General features: G+C 38.1%; 1 protein-coding gene across 4 annotated transcripts in view; it reads right to left on the bottom strand.

Annotated features, from left to right (window-relative positions):
• Nucleotides 1–1,817: 1,817 nt before the first annotated feature.
• Nucleotides 1,818–16,927, bottom strand: part of NETO1 (neuropilin and tolloid like 1) — a 99,362-nt gene continuing 84,252 nt past the window's right edge. The window contains exons 8-11 of one of the 4 annotated variants that reach the window (XR_004427016.1): nt 12,708–12,821; nt 8,118–8,676; nt 5,923–6,011; nt 1,818–1,940 (exon numbers count right to left, since the gene is read on the bottom strand). Coding sequence is in view for 2 of the 4 variants with exons in the window: in XM_033154811.1 (XP_033010702.1) it covers nt 5,937–5,997; nt 8,118–8,676; nt 12,708–12,821 (734 nt within the window). In the remaining 2 variants the exon portion in view is untranslated. Of the gene's footprint in view, nt 1,941–4,590; nt 4,624–5,922; nt 6,012–8,117; nt 8,677–12,707; nt 12,822–16,927 lie in introns of those variants that run through there. The other 3 variants (XM_033154811.1, XR_004427017.1, XM_033154812.1) reach the window with 3 other exon arrangements.

Genomic DNA, 16,927 nt, shown 5'->3' with positions numbered 1-16,927 from the left:
TTATATAACCTCTGTTGAGGATTTCTTCTATTTATCCCAACCCCTTGTGTGACCACAACTTGAGCTGTGGAAAGAAAGAATAGGAAAGAGAGGTAGGCAGCAATAGGGTTTCTATAGCACAAAGGCATCTAAGTCCTCGGGTTGCTGATGAATGCCAAGTCCTATCTTCCCCAACTATTGCCCATGCTAACTGGTGTTTATGGGAGTTGGAGTCTAAAAATGTCTGGAGGGCCACAGTTTCCCCACCTCAGAGTTACACAAACTTAAATAGCAGCAAACCATAATGGAAGACTTAGGTTTTATAAAACTTGGTGCTTAGAGATTTGACACACTTTGGGCTCCACTCTTGAATTTTGTTAAAAAATGTTTTTAATGTTGTAACACACCCTGGAATATTAGGGTGAAGGGTGGATTATGATTATTATGATTATGATTATTATTATTATTATTATTACAATAATGTTGATGTGTAAAGCTGTTGTTAAAACACAAAAAGCAGGGCTAAATAAAAAGATGGAAATTTTCTAAATACTTAATCTTACCCTTTTCATTTTCCATTGGAGAACTGACGAGGAGAGCTATTTGATCAAAGTTAAGGCTTAGCCAGCTTATCCCCCAAACCCCCAGCAATAATAAATTAAAGGTGAAAAAGTGTCCTGCTCTTTGAGAGTTAAACAGATATGCCCACCCACCCCCACAAATTTTTCTTAAAACTCTGCTCTTGAATTCCCCATATATTATTTGGATACCACATATTTACAAAATACTCCATAAATATATGATATCTGCATATAACACCCAATGATATTGGCTTTCAATATTTTGGTAGATGTTATTTGACAATAAATAAATAAATGTTATTTAGCAATGGACTATATTTAGTACCCGACAGCATTTTATAATTATCATGCAGTAGTATGTAGAACATTATAGCTTATCAGAGTTCCTATCTCAAGCCTGTCAAAATCAAACCACCAAGAGTTACCAGCAAATCTAAACTTAATTGCTCCAGTATCAAATACTGAGTTAAAATTACTAATTTTTTTTCATTAGTGAGATGGCAAATTTCATTTCAGCTCTATATGCAGTTGCCCCAGTCCATTTAGGAGTCTAATGTACACAATGAAGCAGCCTAGTTTGAGGGGGAATCACACCTAATTCCTAGTCTGGCCAGTGTGCACATAGCCCTGTGCACAGCTGATATATCACCAATCAGCTGTTTGGGAGGAGAAGCATGAGGTATATTCAGTTGGAAAGCTCACTAGTGTTTGTAATATAAAGCCGTTTTGAATACATTGCTGAAAGCTTATTTGTTTCAGTAAAAGAAAAGAGTACTACAAAACTCAGTGTAAGAAATTATTATACATTGTTTTATGTATCTTTATATAAAAAGTTACAATTAGCAAGCATATGACACAAAGAAATGGATAGGAACAGCAGTAAGTATGGATGCATGCTTTTTACAATGTATCTCATCAAAGGGATTTTTGTTGTTGTTGTTTGCCAACTCAAATATTCAGCAACATACATGCAAATCAGTTCCTCGTTGTTGAGTTCAGTCATATTGTTAGATTTATATATCCAACAAATATATCTACCGAAGTGATTGTGAATGGATAAATAGTACCTGATTTAATCATTTTATTCCTGAAACTGGGTTATCTTTTCTTTGTAACAAAACAGAACAAAATAAATATAAAGAAAGAAAGAAAACGGATGATGACAATAATAGGAATAAATGATAGCAATGATAGTAATAAGAGTCTTATTGCCATCCATTAATTTTACTCATTACTGACTGATGTGGGTTTCCCCCCCATGAAATTGGAATAGCTGGTCAGAGTCCAGAACATCTCTAGCTTGCAGTTCCAGGGTCGACATTTTCACAATTCACTGTAGTATATTCAAAAGCACCCAGGATCGCACTATTCCCAAGCAGTCTACATAATGAAAACAATGTACATATAACAAGTTCAATGTGAATAATTGTCTTTGACGGGACATATAATATACAAGTACACAATGAATGACATTATTTTGGTGCCTTTAATTACCTTTCTTTTTCTAAAAAAAAAATACTCATGTAAGTCCTTTTCATACAAATGTCTGCATATTCTAAGTATTTGTGGTGGCGGCGGTGAAGGCATACACAGCAGAGGCTCATTGCACATGTAGAATATCCACACTTGGGCTGTTTGTAAACTGCTCTATATTGCCAAATAAATGTGCTCATAATTAAGATGAATGACTAAAACCTTGAAGACAGCTAGGCATATAAGTACTTCATTGACTTCATTGTCCACAAGACTGCAGGCAGCCTGATTGTATGACCTGCTTTTAAATGGACAAAAGGGAAATGTTGTAGATGGAAATGTGGCACCAGGACACAAAGTCATTTAGGATGTTGTTTTGGTACGCCAGTAATTGGAAACAGTACAATCGCAGTAGTACAACAGTTCTTTGCCAGGCTTTGGATATATAAGCAATAGGGTTGCCATATGCCTGGAATTTCCTGGGCATAGCCGGTATTCAGCCCTTGTAAACAGCGCCCAGGCAGAAATTGTTGAAACATACGGGGAAATCTAGACGTATGGCAACCCGTGTCACTAGTGTAGATTTTGGCGGCTTTCATTAAAAATAGCTCAAATGCTCAACTACGCTGGACAAAGAAAGCTCAACAACTTTCACTTTTTGAAATATGGCAACCCTAGCAAGCAGAGAATTCAAGATGAGGGAGGGGAACAGTCCTGAGCACAATGCTATCTATATCAACAGGACCAGTGATTCAGTGCCATGTTGCAACCATTAAGGTGAATGCTCTTACCTGAACCTGCCTACAAATTAACACTTTCCTCTGAAGTGCTCCTATGGATTCCACTGCTGTTTTTTCTGAACTCTTTGGGCTGTGGTGCCCCACTTTTGGAATGCTTTTTCAAGGGAAGTTCACTTAATTTCTACTTGGTACCAGACCAAGGTATTTTAATTTACTCAGGATTTTAATTCACTTTTGTAATAGTGCACAGGCTTCAAGCTTTGCCCAAAATGTGACTTGTTATTTCCTGTGTTTCACTTATTTTTGCATTGTTTCACTGGTTTTAAATCTTTACAAGTTATGCTGTTTTCTTTAAGCTACCCTGGAGATCAAGGTATGTGATATTAACTGAAATATTAACTGAAAAAATGCAAGCCCAACATTTTGAACAGGCTACAAGAGCAAACTAAATTCAACAGGGTGAAGTGTTTGAATAGCAGTAGAACTTTGCAGAGACCCTCAGAACTGATCTGGAAGACATTTTTTAAATAAATAAAGCAAAAAGCTTTATTTTAATTACAAACCAGTCTGACCTCCAAAATCCACAGCACAGGTAAGTGATTGTGATCAGCAACTCGATTGGCTGGTAGGGCAGTGCAAAAGTTCTTCAGTTTCCAGCCAAAATAGAACTCAGACTAAAGAACATGTAATTCCATCTGAGCCAAATTACAGAATAAAACATTAGCTGTCAAATAGAACTATCTTTAAGAAGGTAAGAAGAAATATTTGATTTTTTTTGGTGTGAATAAAAATAGTTGACTCAAGTGAGAATTCTGTCTCTCCACCACCACCACCACATTCACTCAAAGCCTGAAAATACTGGCTAAGTAATTTTGTAGTCAAAATTTTTGTATGTATAAAACAAAGAATGACTTATGACTTCTCCCTTCCCCTGAAAAATCAAAAGCTTGTATATCTTACTAATAGTTAAACATTTTGTTTCTATGTGTTTCACTACATACCTATACACATCCATCTGAAAAAACACCCAAACTATAGCTCAGATACTTATAGTGACTATTTGGTGCTCTCATGAGTGGGATAACCAGCCTCATATAATCAACATGCTTAAGTCTAATTAATATATGATGGGGTTAATATAATAGAGTAAACTGTCCAGCCAGGCTCAGCTATATCCACTTCCCTTGCCTTGGGAGGAAATGGGTAATCAAGCCCCAGTCTACCTGAGAAGTTCAGGGTGTAAAGAGGTTTCAGTTGGTGGCTCCAGCTCACACTGCATGACTTTCTCTTGAGTTCCTATACCAATAATTTAGGAACTTTCACCACTCTATAACTAACCACTCTATAACTATAACTTGGAGAGTTTGTAAGTAAACCATTTAAAACTTACCAAACGTGGTCATTTTCAATGCTAGGGGAAGAGGGAAACATTGGAACTCACTTTAAAGTAAGGTTACCAGACGTCTCCATTTCTGGGGGTCAGTCCCCGGATTTGCAAATCAGTCCCCATACAAAATCCATTGAAGTTTAAAAGTGTCCCCAGATTCATTGAAAAAAATATGGTAACCTTACTTTAAAGGGCATATTTTAAAGGTCTAATAGCCTATAATTCCATTCTCCACTTTGCTGTATGTTTTGTGATTTTTAAACCTCTGCTGGGGTTCTCTCACCAAATAGTACTTGCCCAAACTTGAATCCTGGTATCTAGCAATTCTCCTTTTATGCCTATTTTTCCCGCCATGCACCAATATTATGTTCCCTTTCAATAACAGGGAAGGTCAGTGTGCACAGGAATAAACATGGGGAGTTTCCCCTAACATAAAAGTTGTTGTTTTTGTGTCAGTCCACACCTATAACAGAATAATATGGAGCCTTAGGTTGTGGCAGGAATAGAAAACTGTCAACTAGATGCTGACTGTAGAGGTATAAAGGGGGAAATAAAAAGAAAATCATGTGTCCAAACCTTCCAGAAAACTGTAATTAGTGCTAGCAAAATGAAAATGCACATCAATATAAAATGAACAAGTAGATTAAATTCTTACAAGCTGCTAACCAAGCCCTTTTCCAACATCATAAATTCTAAATGACAATACAGTGAGATAACAGATGTCTTCATATCTTAATTTAACTAAGCATTTAAGTGGCATCAAACAAACAGCCTGATTCACAGCTGTTGACAGCAGTGTGACCTGGTACCAGTGCTGCTCTCACAGCAGGGACAAAGCACTGTGCATGATCTCCAGCTGGGAGTTACAAATTTATCCCCTGGCAGTTCCTTTCTGGTTGGTTATTCAAGGTAGAAAATGTTGTGTAGATTGGAGATCAAGTGAAAATTTTGCTGCTTTCTACATATTCCCAATAGCTGGGGCCATGCATATAGCACATCCAAAACAGTAATGCGGGGAAAGGACAATTCAGGGTAGTAGACAGTTGTAGATCTCACTGCAACAACATTGCAAATATATGTTCTGTCATGGTCAGGCAGCCAGTGTGGTGAAATGCATAGAGCTCTGTGCTTGAAATGGAAATACCTTGGTTTAAATCCACACTCAATCCATGAGGTTTGCTAGCCAGTCCTGAGTAGGACATCACCAGTCATATTTCCTCATGGGGGTGCTACAAGGATAAAATTCTTCATATATTCCTCAGGAAGCATTGGGTACAACTAGGGTAGATATACTGACAAATCTAAATTCAGAACTCCCTAAATTTAGAACTCCCACAACGTGGATCAGGCTGCAAGTTATTACCTATTGAAACACTTCTCACAATCATTTTCTCAAATAAAGGGGGGGTGGGGTGTTCATGTCAAGCACTTGTTTAGAATTCAAGCTTGAGATGCAGATTATACTTAGCAAGGATGGTCTAATGCAACTGAGGGTACCAATTTAATTTATTGTATGCATTGTTTAAGTTATAGCAGCTTCCTGCCTATAATTTTAAATTCTTTGTATTCTGAAAGCTTAGCACCATTTTCAAGCAAAGCAAAAGAAAATGAAGGGGAAAAAACCACCCAACACACAGGCACACACACACACACACACACACACACACACACGGCAAATGATATACAGCTACTAGACATTTTCAAAGAAAACAAATGGAATGCAAGAGATGATGAACTGGGAGCTATATATTTGTTCACTTACCTTCAGTTTGCCTTTTACACCCTAGTTGTGTTGTACTCAGATTCATGTTTGTTTAGAGACCCAATGAGGCAGAACCTGGAATGTTATGGCTATTTCATTCAACATAATAATGTTTGCATAGAAAAAAAAGAAATATATGCATATACATTCTTAAATGAAGAATACTTTACAAACCCTGATCAAATTGATCCAAGACACTTAAAACTGGCATGCAGATTGACAAAAGTAATATTCTCATAAAACAAGGTTAACCCTCAAAGTGCCCCATCAACTCATCCCATTTCAAGTTGGCAGGGCTGAAGTTGACGAGATGCTTTGAGGTTTTTCGGATACCCCATGGCCTAGACGTACAAAATGAAACATTGTGGAGCACATGAACAGAACATTAAAACACAGAGAAATAAAGCATGCATATGAAACACAAATCTATTTTTAAAAGTTCTGGCTGTTTCCAAATAAGCTGTAACATAAGTATTTTTCTTTTTTGCATTTACTTGCAAATTTTTAATCATTCTTATTTACAAGCATTCAGGGTGCAATACACAGTGAAAGAATCTCCGTGCTAGTCATTAAAACAAAAATCATGCCAGACTTGAATCAGAAAACTCTTCTCCACTACATTTTTTTCCCATACGCAAATCTAAAAGAATATCAAGCTGAAGCGATAAAAATTATCCTGTGGTCTAAATGCCAAATAAATATGACAAGCTGTGGTACTATGGTCAGCTACAGAAATCATACTATAATACTTTGAAATATTGTCATTTATTAAATAGAAAACCATGTTTCATGGGAAAGGAGTTTCCCCTCATCAAACTATCCAATTCAGGTTTTCTGTGAATATAGCTGAAAAAGTGTAGCAGTTAATGTTGTATTAGGAACTGAAAGACTAGGGTTCAAATTCCCATAGTGCCATGAAACTGATTGGGTGACCTTGTGCTAGTCACTAACTTTAATCCTAACTGACCTCACAGGATTATTGTGAGGATAAAATGGGGGGGGGGGCTTTTGTACACCACCTTGAGCTCCTTGAAGAAAAGATAGGATACAAATGCAGTAAGAAATAAACAGAAGTAACCCTGTGCATACTGATTTTTCAAAAGAGATCCCAACTAATTTTAGCAAAGAAAAAGTCTTTGGTATGGTAAAAGTACCTGCATTTTCTTATAGTTCTGTATTTAAATAAAATTAAAACTCTAAAAAATATTGACATCAGTATGGAGATTGAGTTATTTATCATGAGCTGAAAGAAGGGGCAGGAACAGATGGCCAAACTGTGTGACCTGAGAGATCCATAATTAGGAGAAGGCTAAACCCTTTACTCCCTTTCCCCCCACTCAAATGGCAGCTATTAGATCTGGATGTGGAGATGCCCCCCATTCCTGCCATCACAGAGCTCATAGCTGCTTTGGGATGGAAGGAAAAGATGGAGGAAGGAAAGGAGTAAACTTCCTTTCCCAGATTGCCACTTCCCTGGTTGTCAAACCAGAAGTGTGGGGCTGCTGATTAGGAAAACAAAACAAAACAAAAGCTAAGGGTTGAATCCAGTGCTGAGTACAACGGGACTTCCCCAGCCTTTCCTCTCCCGATGGACCCTCAAAACCTGCTCTGGAGTGTCCCTAATCCATTCGGAGGAGATTTTGAGGGTGTAGAGGACGGAGAGAAAAGTTTCATAGTAGAAGCCTCATGTGCTAGCAGAACAGCAGCATTAGGGATGATCCCAAAGCTGCAGCTGCATAGGAAATCCTTCATGTGGGTTTCCTGTTTCACATCTAATTTGGCCTGGAAGTGAAAACGAACAGAGGGTGAAAGAGTCCAAGAAGCACATTCACACAGCATGTTTTGATCTGGTTCTCAACTATGGCTGTGAAGGGGTTCCCATGCAAAACTGTCATGGATCACAGTGACAACTGCTAGTCGGTGACTGAGGATATAAATGTTTGCCAGGACAGCTTTGGATTCTTGGCAAGCAGTTTCTCTGCCTTTGCTGTTTCCATGCAGTGTTTGCATGATAACTCCCAGCACTCCTTTCAGAGCAATTGCTATGGATAAGCTCATCACAAGCTATGTGAATGGATCTTAGAAAGTAAAAGAAAGCAAAGAACCGATATAAATTAGAGAAATAAAGAGGGAAGAGTTAGGCTTGAACCCAGTCCTCATAAAATAGTCTTCATCAAAAATCTATTGATACTGACCGCTGGACAGCTTTATCATGTCTGGATAGCCTGTGACTCGTGGTTGGTACCTCTTCGATTTCATCTATCTCGCACGCATCTGCAGCATCTTGTGAGTAGCTATGCTTCATTACGAGGATATTTCTTCTGTTCATGGGCTGTATGAGAGGCTTTACAGGCTGGGGTTGAATTTCTGTCAAGATAGGCGTATCTCTTGTGCTGAGGTTACTACGGCTGCCCTTAGTGCTAGATAACTGTGATCCACAGTGGTGGTCATGAATGCATTTTGAAGATGATCTCCGCAGTTTATGATAATTTTCAAAGTCATCTGCAACGTCTGCAAGGTCCGCTGTAGCCCCTGTCCCTCTAAGAGTGCATAACTCATAGTGAGGAGGCTCAAACACCTCCTGGAATACTGTTTGATCAAAGTCTGCTTTCCTCTGGACATATTTTTTACGAGGCTGTTTGATCTGTACTATAACAGAGATAACGATAAGGAGGACCACAATACAAGAGGTGACCCCAATTATTGTCCCACTGGTATTGGTAAGCTGGTCCAGTATGTTGGCTTTTCTTTTTTCTGTTTGATGGGGAAACATAAAAAACAAAGAAAGAAAGAATTAATATTCTTTGTAAATAAACAAAGACCGTAGTTGCCACATTGCTTTTGTCAATTATCACCATGATTCTTTGTAAGCTAATATAAGAATGGCTAACTGGAACAGAAAGTTGTATAGGCAGGACAATCCTTTATCTTGATGGTGAGGTGATTCACAGTGCCAAATTCCTTCATGCAGTTGGAAAATAAAAATTGATCTACCTCTATAGTGGGATTCACATGAAACCATGCAGTTACAGGAAGGAACATTTTGATTTTTCTATCTCTAGTATATCTGCCCTGCTTTTCTCTACCAAAATGCTCAAGGGAGCTAACAAAAATGATAAAGAGTGCTTCCAGACGCGTTTTTTGTTTTGGAGAGTGGTGGGTAGATTTGGTGTTCTTCATGCATGGAAATTTCTTGCAGCATCCAAATGATGCTGCCATCAAAATTTCAGCAAGTCCCCCCCCCCCATTTAATCCAGATTTACCCTTTCCATTGAGAATCTAAGAAGTTAAAAAAAAAAAAACACCTGTTGCCAGTTACTCATGTGTAACATCTCAATGATCCATTTACAGTATTAAGCCCCTGTCTGGAAGCACCCTAAATTTGACAATATAATCTGGTTATAGCTGTAACTTTGCGGTCTAGCGTGAGTTACTTATTAGCAATATTCTTGGGTGCATGATGACAAACTTCTGTATGTGAACTAGCAGCAGCTTATTGAAATTTAAATCAGAATGCTTCCTTATCCTTGAAAACCACCTCAGCTACTAACATTGATGTATGTGAAATCACTGGTATTAGTTAACACTCACCTGTCTCAGGTGGAAAAGCAAAAATTATTACAAATAAGATTTCAAGTAAAGGGGGGGAATCTTTTACTATGAGCCATTGCATACCTTTTTGTTATATCATACATTCCAAGCTTCATAAATATAGATCTCCATAGCATCACTGCTCTAGACCCAAAGGATAATCTTCACAGGCTTCTTGTCTCAGCCTGTTCATTCTGGTAGCATAAATTGCACTTGCTCTGCTCCACTGGCTATGTGATTATCACTATATGCTGAACTGTCTTCCAAATACTGCTGAGTTTTATTATATATGAAAGAAACCCTCAGAGGTTTTGCCCACAAAACTGAGAGGTCTACTAGACTGAATGACTCATTGACACATTTCTGTTGAAACTACCGTTGCAGGTGCCTCTCAAAGGGAGGAGGGACCAACGGTGTGGAGATATGGGGAGTGCAGTCCAAGAGGAATGCTGGCCAGGAAAAAGCAGTGAACTTTCAAATCTACCTCAGAGCTCCAGGTGAGAGGTTGAACCCAGAGACCATAACTGGTGTAAGTTCTCCCTAAAAGGGCATTTTTTGGGGGGTGGGGGACAGGGTCAGATAGGGAGGACTTGAACAGGAGCCTAATTCAGTTCAGCCCAGTCATGTGATCTGGCTGAAAAGGTAGTGCAAGTCAAACTATATTTTAAAGGCTTGTTTTCCTTCTAACAGGCTTGGGCTGCCTCTGCTGTCAATAACCTTGCTCCAGAACAGGGTTTGGATCTGGTCCAACTTTACACTGGCTCAACTTCTCAACTTGTGCCAGCTAGCCTTATGCCAGCTTCTTGTGCTCCCTAAGTTACAGTTTCCAATTGATGGCTAAATTTCTTCCATGAATCAGTGTCATGAATTGACCAATCTTAATCAATGACTGGATTTAAATCAAATGTGAAAAATATAATAGTGTAAATTATAAGTCACGTGCCATGAATGACATAACAGCTCTCTCTCTCTATATATATATATATATTTAAAAAAATTCCCAGCGAAGGAATATATTTTTCACCCAGAAAGTTGAATCCTTTTGGCTATGTTTAAGATCAGTTATTTGCACAGCAAACTGAAATGGTGAAGGATTTCTGTTCATTCAGAGTACATGGTAAAGTGATATCATATACCATTAAAAAATGTTTTCAATTTAAAATAAGTAGCAATGCTTAAAGTGGCAGGATGCTTTCTTCTCCCTGCAGGAAGGAAAAAAATCAATATTTGGCCCTCACTTTAATTTATTTATTACTAGAATGCCTAGGGAAGATGAGTCAATGCAACCCTAAATTCTGTGAACAGAGATAAATCAAGTCTCTTAATGTGCTTAGCATATAAGAAAACAAAACACAGAGAAATAAGTAGAAAAGTATGTGGAAATTAAATTACTTCCTGGGGAAAGTTAAGGTGTGTACTGATAGGAGATGCAGAAGGATAGGAGATGAGGGTGCAGAGTTGGTTTACAGCTAGCTCTTTAGAAAAATTGTGAAGTACTCCTGAATGGCCTTCAAACAATGGAAACTGAAAGGTTTATCAGGAGCTCTGTGATAATTTGAACATAGGCATTGGTATGTTTATCTGTGGTTCCTGCTTCTGTTGCATTCTTTTATTTATTTAACTAAGCGGGTCCTCCATTAAAGAGGGCATGTGTTGCGGTGCGACCTGGCCACCTGACCCAGTGTTGTGGGTGGGTAATCTTAGATAGGTGGGTCATGCGTTAAATTGTTGTAAGATGCCCTGAACCATGCAAAGGCACTATGAAGACAGAACTGAAAAACTTACACACACACACTTTGGCTTAGCAGACACTAAGAACAGTATGACATGAAACCCTTGTCATTGAAGGAAGCCATTTTAACAGCCAGGTATGTGATTCCCTGTTTGATCTGTCCTTTATATCCCTACTCACACCCAGTGTAAATATCAGGCCAGCACATAAAGTTCACACAGACATTTATCTCCATGTACAGACTAAATGCTTGGAGATGTGAGGCCATGCCTACTGGCCCTGCCAAAATATCATGTCCCTGATCACCACAACTATGCATCTGGCACTATGTCTGAAAAGACGTAGGATTTCGCATGTCTGGAACCTGTGCAAAATGAGTTCCTAATCACACCTGTCTGCTAATTCCTCCTAAATCCAGTCCTAAGTGCTACCAGTTACAGAGCGAATATATCTGAAGGGGAAATAAAAACAGGATACAGAATTCACACATTCCCTAATGGGGTAGTTAACCTCCCCACCTCCATACTATACTTCCTAATTAAAGAAGAAATAAGCTGGTGATGTTTGCCACTTTTCAAGAACAAGGCACTCATTTACACAGCATTTCATAGCATGCTGTGAATATGTTTCAACTTTTAATTCAGCTTGATATCCCTGGGAGACACAGCTCTGAAATGAAATGCATTTTTAGAACAAATATTGATAGCTGTTGACTTGCTGGCAGGCACCTTTACTTGTGATCAGCATGATATTTGAAAATGTATCTCCATGACACAGTTGGCTGCTGCTGCTATTGCTGCAGCTACAGATTAGTTACAGGGTCTCAGAACCATTTCATGAAGACTTGGTAACATCACCAGCACAACTTTTCAAAAGGTGAAGGCAATTAATGTGACATGTCTGTTTAGTCCACGTCACGTGTGAATTGTGTGGAGGGGTTCTACGTGTTGAAAGGGACAGATACCATGGACTCAGCTACATTAGGAAGAAAAAGCGTTTTATATGCGTTAACACAGTGACACCAGATGGCGTTGTGGAGTCCCATCTTTCTCCACTGATGTTTACAACATGTTTTTCAGAAATGCATTTTTGATGTGTCTAGGTCCAGCCCATGATAGGAAATATGTATCTGAAATACATGAATTCATTCAGACAGAATGGAAAGAAGATGCATGAAGCATATAATTGTGCATCTTTTCCTTTCATTACTGTGTAAAAGCTTCCCCGTTGCTCTACATTTATCTAATCCCTGTTCTGGCTTTGTTCTATATAGCTATACAATCTTTATATATCAACTGTTTACCTGCATCCCATCACTATCATGAATTTGATTGGCAGGACCCATTTAATAGTGGCATACATTCATCACAGTCAACTTACACTTGATAGCAAAGAAAACATGGCACTAATGAGCAAAAAAGTAGCATCTTTCTAATTCCATGCCACTATACTTATGCATTACCTTTGCAGTGGTTTTCATCCCATGGATACACACAATTCTGGAGTCCATTGCAGACCAATGTATTATTAATACACATGTTACTATGGCAAAAGAATGTGTTGGCTTCACAGGGGGCTAAAAAAAAGGAAGAAAAATATGCATCAGTAGGACTCATAGAGTATTTCCAGCCTCCCATTCAATACCAATAAAGATGTCATATAATTCAATACACTGTAAAGCAAAACCTGGATTTTCCAACTCTTTTTTAAAGGTCTGTAGCCCATGTAATTTTAAATGAAGGCTTGAAAGTGTGTAGACAATTCTAGTGTAATCCCACAAAACATAAAGGGTCCCAAATAGAGAGAGTTCAAATATAGTGGCTGTACTCAGTCCTCTGTAACTCTTTGCCATGATTAGCAGAATCAGAAAATATGAAAAACAAGTAATGCAGATTTACTCACTTTGTATCATTTATATAGGTTCCAGAATTTCTCATCAGAAAATTCATTTCATAATATATAATCCATGGCCCTAACAATGCACATTAAATGCCAAAATGAATTGCAAAGGTTCACAGTTACAGAACTCGAAGTCATGAGTTCAGTACATAGCAGCCAGGCCTCATGAACACAGGATTTTGCAATGCAGGAGTGATGCCCAGATCAAACAAGGATATGTAGAAACATTGGCTGCTTTCAGACTCCATTCAAGTGTCTAACTAGTTTCAATATTTGTCCATTCAAACGATTGCACGCCACACCAATCTCCAAGCAGTATGAGGTTCCAGAAACTTACCCAGGGTTCATGTTTCCTTCTGGAATTAGGCACAGTAGAGACTGTGGTGTCTTTATGATATATGATTTATAGATGTATACAACCTGAGCCTACAGTCAGAGGAGTTCTGTGCCCTGTGTGCTGTAATCCTGTGCATAGAGTCTAAACATTTGAATCACTGTGTTATTATTATTTTAGCAATGTTTAATTGTTTTTAATTATTATTTTTCTATGTTTTCAGCTTCTGTTATTTTTAACTGTAAGCCACAGGGTATAAATAAATCAATTAATCATCATCATCTATTCTCTTTTTGCTGCTACAGACTAAGACCACCTTCACACGCACAAAGAATACATACTGGTATGAGATTAGGCCAAAGTGAAAAGTGATACCTCCAGGGGGTTGGACTACATGACCCTTGGGGTCCTTTCCAACTCTGAAATTCTATGAGTTTAAAACAGTTCCTGCCCTCAGGCTTACAATCTAAAAAAAAACATGGTGTACAAGGGAGAAGGGTCAGGGAAGGAAGAGGTGGGAAAATCAAACTTGGGCACCAGTTCTTAAACTGTAGTTCTTGTAATGGCCAGCTGGCATTATGAATATGTGTGTATGGGAAAGAAGGGGTAATAATAAGGCTTTTCTGAAATTCAAAGCAGTAAGTTTCGCCACTGAACTCAGTAGGATGCAATGCTTGTAGGAGAAAATTGGGGTCAATGAACTAACAGAGTTGAATAGCTCGTCATAAGGAGTCCTTTAGTGGCTTGTTCAAGCACATATATTTTATAATAAGTACAGCTACAATAAATGTTTGCCCTTCTGATATTGCAGGAACAAAGATTTTCACAGTCCCTGAGCAGAAGGCAAAGCCTAGTTGCCTAAGGCTCACAAACTGGTAGAATCAAGTTGCTAATATTACTAAAGCCCCAAGATGAAAGTGTTACTGGAGGCCATATACTTCATTTCAGTCTTCACAGGGAAATCCAATGTCCTCAATGAGAATTTTACAACCCAGTGGAGATTGTTCAGCAATAGAAAGTTCCCAGATCTAAGTTAAGGTTATACCTTCAGAATGACAACCCATTTTTCTCTTCGCAGAGTTAGATTGTACAGTAATACTGGCTATCATTTCCACAGGCAGCACAAGGACAAATAATTACAGTCTGAATGCTTTTACCAAAATTATCCAACCGACCAATGTTTACAAAAAAAATATCCTATATTGGTGGGAAATATGCATAAGATTAATATATCCGTGGGAGGAATCGGGGGGGGGGATGCATTATATTAAGAGAAATTGTTTGCAAATATGTGCACACTAGTCAAAACTGCATCTGAAAGGGTTTATTAGAAGAAATTCATACTAAAATGCAGAAAATTAATGAAGTTTTTAAAATTAATCATCATCATCATCATCACAAATTCCTGTAGAAAAGTAGAGAACTGAATTTAAGAAAAATGAGAAACCAAAAGAATTTTTTAAAAGTTTTTCCATCCTCAACTGAGACCACCAAACCCCTACTTTCACTTATGTACTATTGGGTCTAAATTTACTTGTCATGATGTACAACAAAGATATTGGGACCATAATCAGTAGCATGCTTTCATGTTTTGTGAAATCGCTCACATTTTGCACCATTCCTCAATATTAATAAAATTTATGTACCATGTGATTGTAGACAATGTATAGTTCAGGCAAATCATTTTTTTTTTATTGGACAGAGAAAGCTTCTGCAATAAATTATGACATGATCATGGAGTTCCTGTGAATAAGTAGCTTCAATTTTGTTTTATCTACTTATAAAATAAATTTGCCATAGTTTACATTGTTCAATTGTGTACTTTAAAGTGTTTTGCTTCTTTACTTTGTGAGCTAGCTAGAGAACCTCCGTTATGGAACATCTATGCAGCTGTAATAAACAAACTAAATAGAAATAAATAATGGGAAGGATCATGAAAAGGCAATCCCCCCACCCCAATTCCTGAATTTTGATTCAGCACTAGGAGTTATTAGGAAAGGAATTTAGGTATCATTATATACCACACAACTACATTTCTAATATTGTATCACAGTTATTGCTACTGTAATCTCAAATCAAAGAGAGTAAAGAGAATTATTATAGAGAATGAACCTTTTTTTCTAAATAAAAGCTAAAAAGTGAAAGCTTTTCATTTAGGTGATAAAAGCAAGCAAATGGGAATTAGAGGGTTATGTTCAGAGGCAGGATAGCTTTGATTAGCAGATGTTTGCTACAAACCAGTTTCCCAGGGGCTTCTTGCTCAACACTACTAGAGAGGAAAGAGCAGATTAGACATTACTGTGGTTTAATCCAGTATAGTGGTTCTTATTATGTTCTGTTGCAAACATCAGACACAAGGTGGCAAACTTACTCTAGAGGATCCAAAATTGTAATTTAGCCCTTAGGATACGAATTAATCTGATCATCCCGTTGAAAGAAAAACAGCAGCCTTTGCCCACAGCTGTTTCTTTTTAAATCTCTCCCTATGGACAGTGATTAAAAATATGAGTGGTGCTCCAGGTCTGGATCCTGTTAACCACTGCTTAGCCACCTTGATGACCTATATGTTTTTCCCCCCATCAGTCACAAATACATTGTTGAGATCAGTTTCACACACACACACACACACACACACACACAATTTTTATTACTGCTAATTTCAACTTTAAAAATAAAACATTTACCTTTCGACTTTTATATTTCCCTCCTCACTTTTTCTCCACAGTACACAATTCAAAAGCCTTACAGGTATATTTTCACTCAATTACTATTACTCTGAACAACAGCACTGCTTAATAGTGTTACTGTCCCTGTTAGAAGGTGGCTATGCACAATTACAATTTCACCCCCTAACCAAAGTCCTTGCTAATCACCCTATCACTCTCCTTTCCCAGGAAACATACAAGTCAAGAAACTAGGAGGACTTTGCATGCATTATTCAACTTCACCCAGAAGTCCTTCAGGCTACTCAGTCTCAAGGTGCAGCCATGATTTTCAAACTGGTCCAGCAACAACTATTGCCTCAGGTTCCCAACAACCAGCTGCACAGAGCCTTGCTCACTACTTGACACATGTCCTTCAGCTCTTTGCTCCAGTTTTATCAGATCCTTTGTTGGATCTTCAGCTTCCCTTCAGATATCAACCTCTACTCTTTCTCCTGATTCCCTTGGGGCTTCTGCCTAAGTCCTTCAGTGTTCCACTCTAATAAACTTCAGCTCCAAAGCTGCTACCCTTGTTGACCAGTACTGAAACTGGCCTTATACAGGGTATTTACACTACCCAGTTCCCTCAACACAGTCACTAACATTTGGGTAAAATTTCGCTGTCTTATCGGACTATATTCATGAGAAAATAAAAGGAGGTAAAATGTATACTAATTGACCAATTACACTGACCACCCTTTTGATATATTTGATTCTGAAGTTAAAATCAAAGACCTCTTGAATCAT

The sequence above is a fragment of the Lacerta agilis genome, chromosome 7 (assembly GCF_009819535.1).
Source record: "Lacerta agilis isolate rLacAgi1 chromosome 7, rLacAgi1.pri, whole genome shotgun sequence".
NCBI classification, from domain to species: Eukaryota; Metazoa; Chordata; class Lepidosauria; order Squamata; family Lacertidae; genus Lacerta; species Lacerta agilis.
The sequence above is the reverse complement of the archived record's forward strand: the minus strand, read 5'-3'. Positions and strand labels throughout refer to the sequence as shown.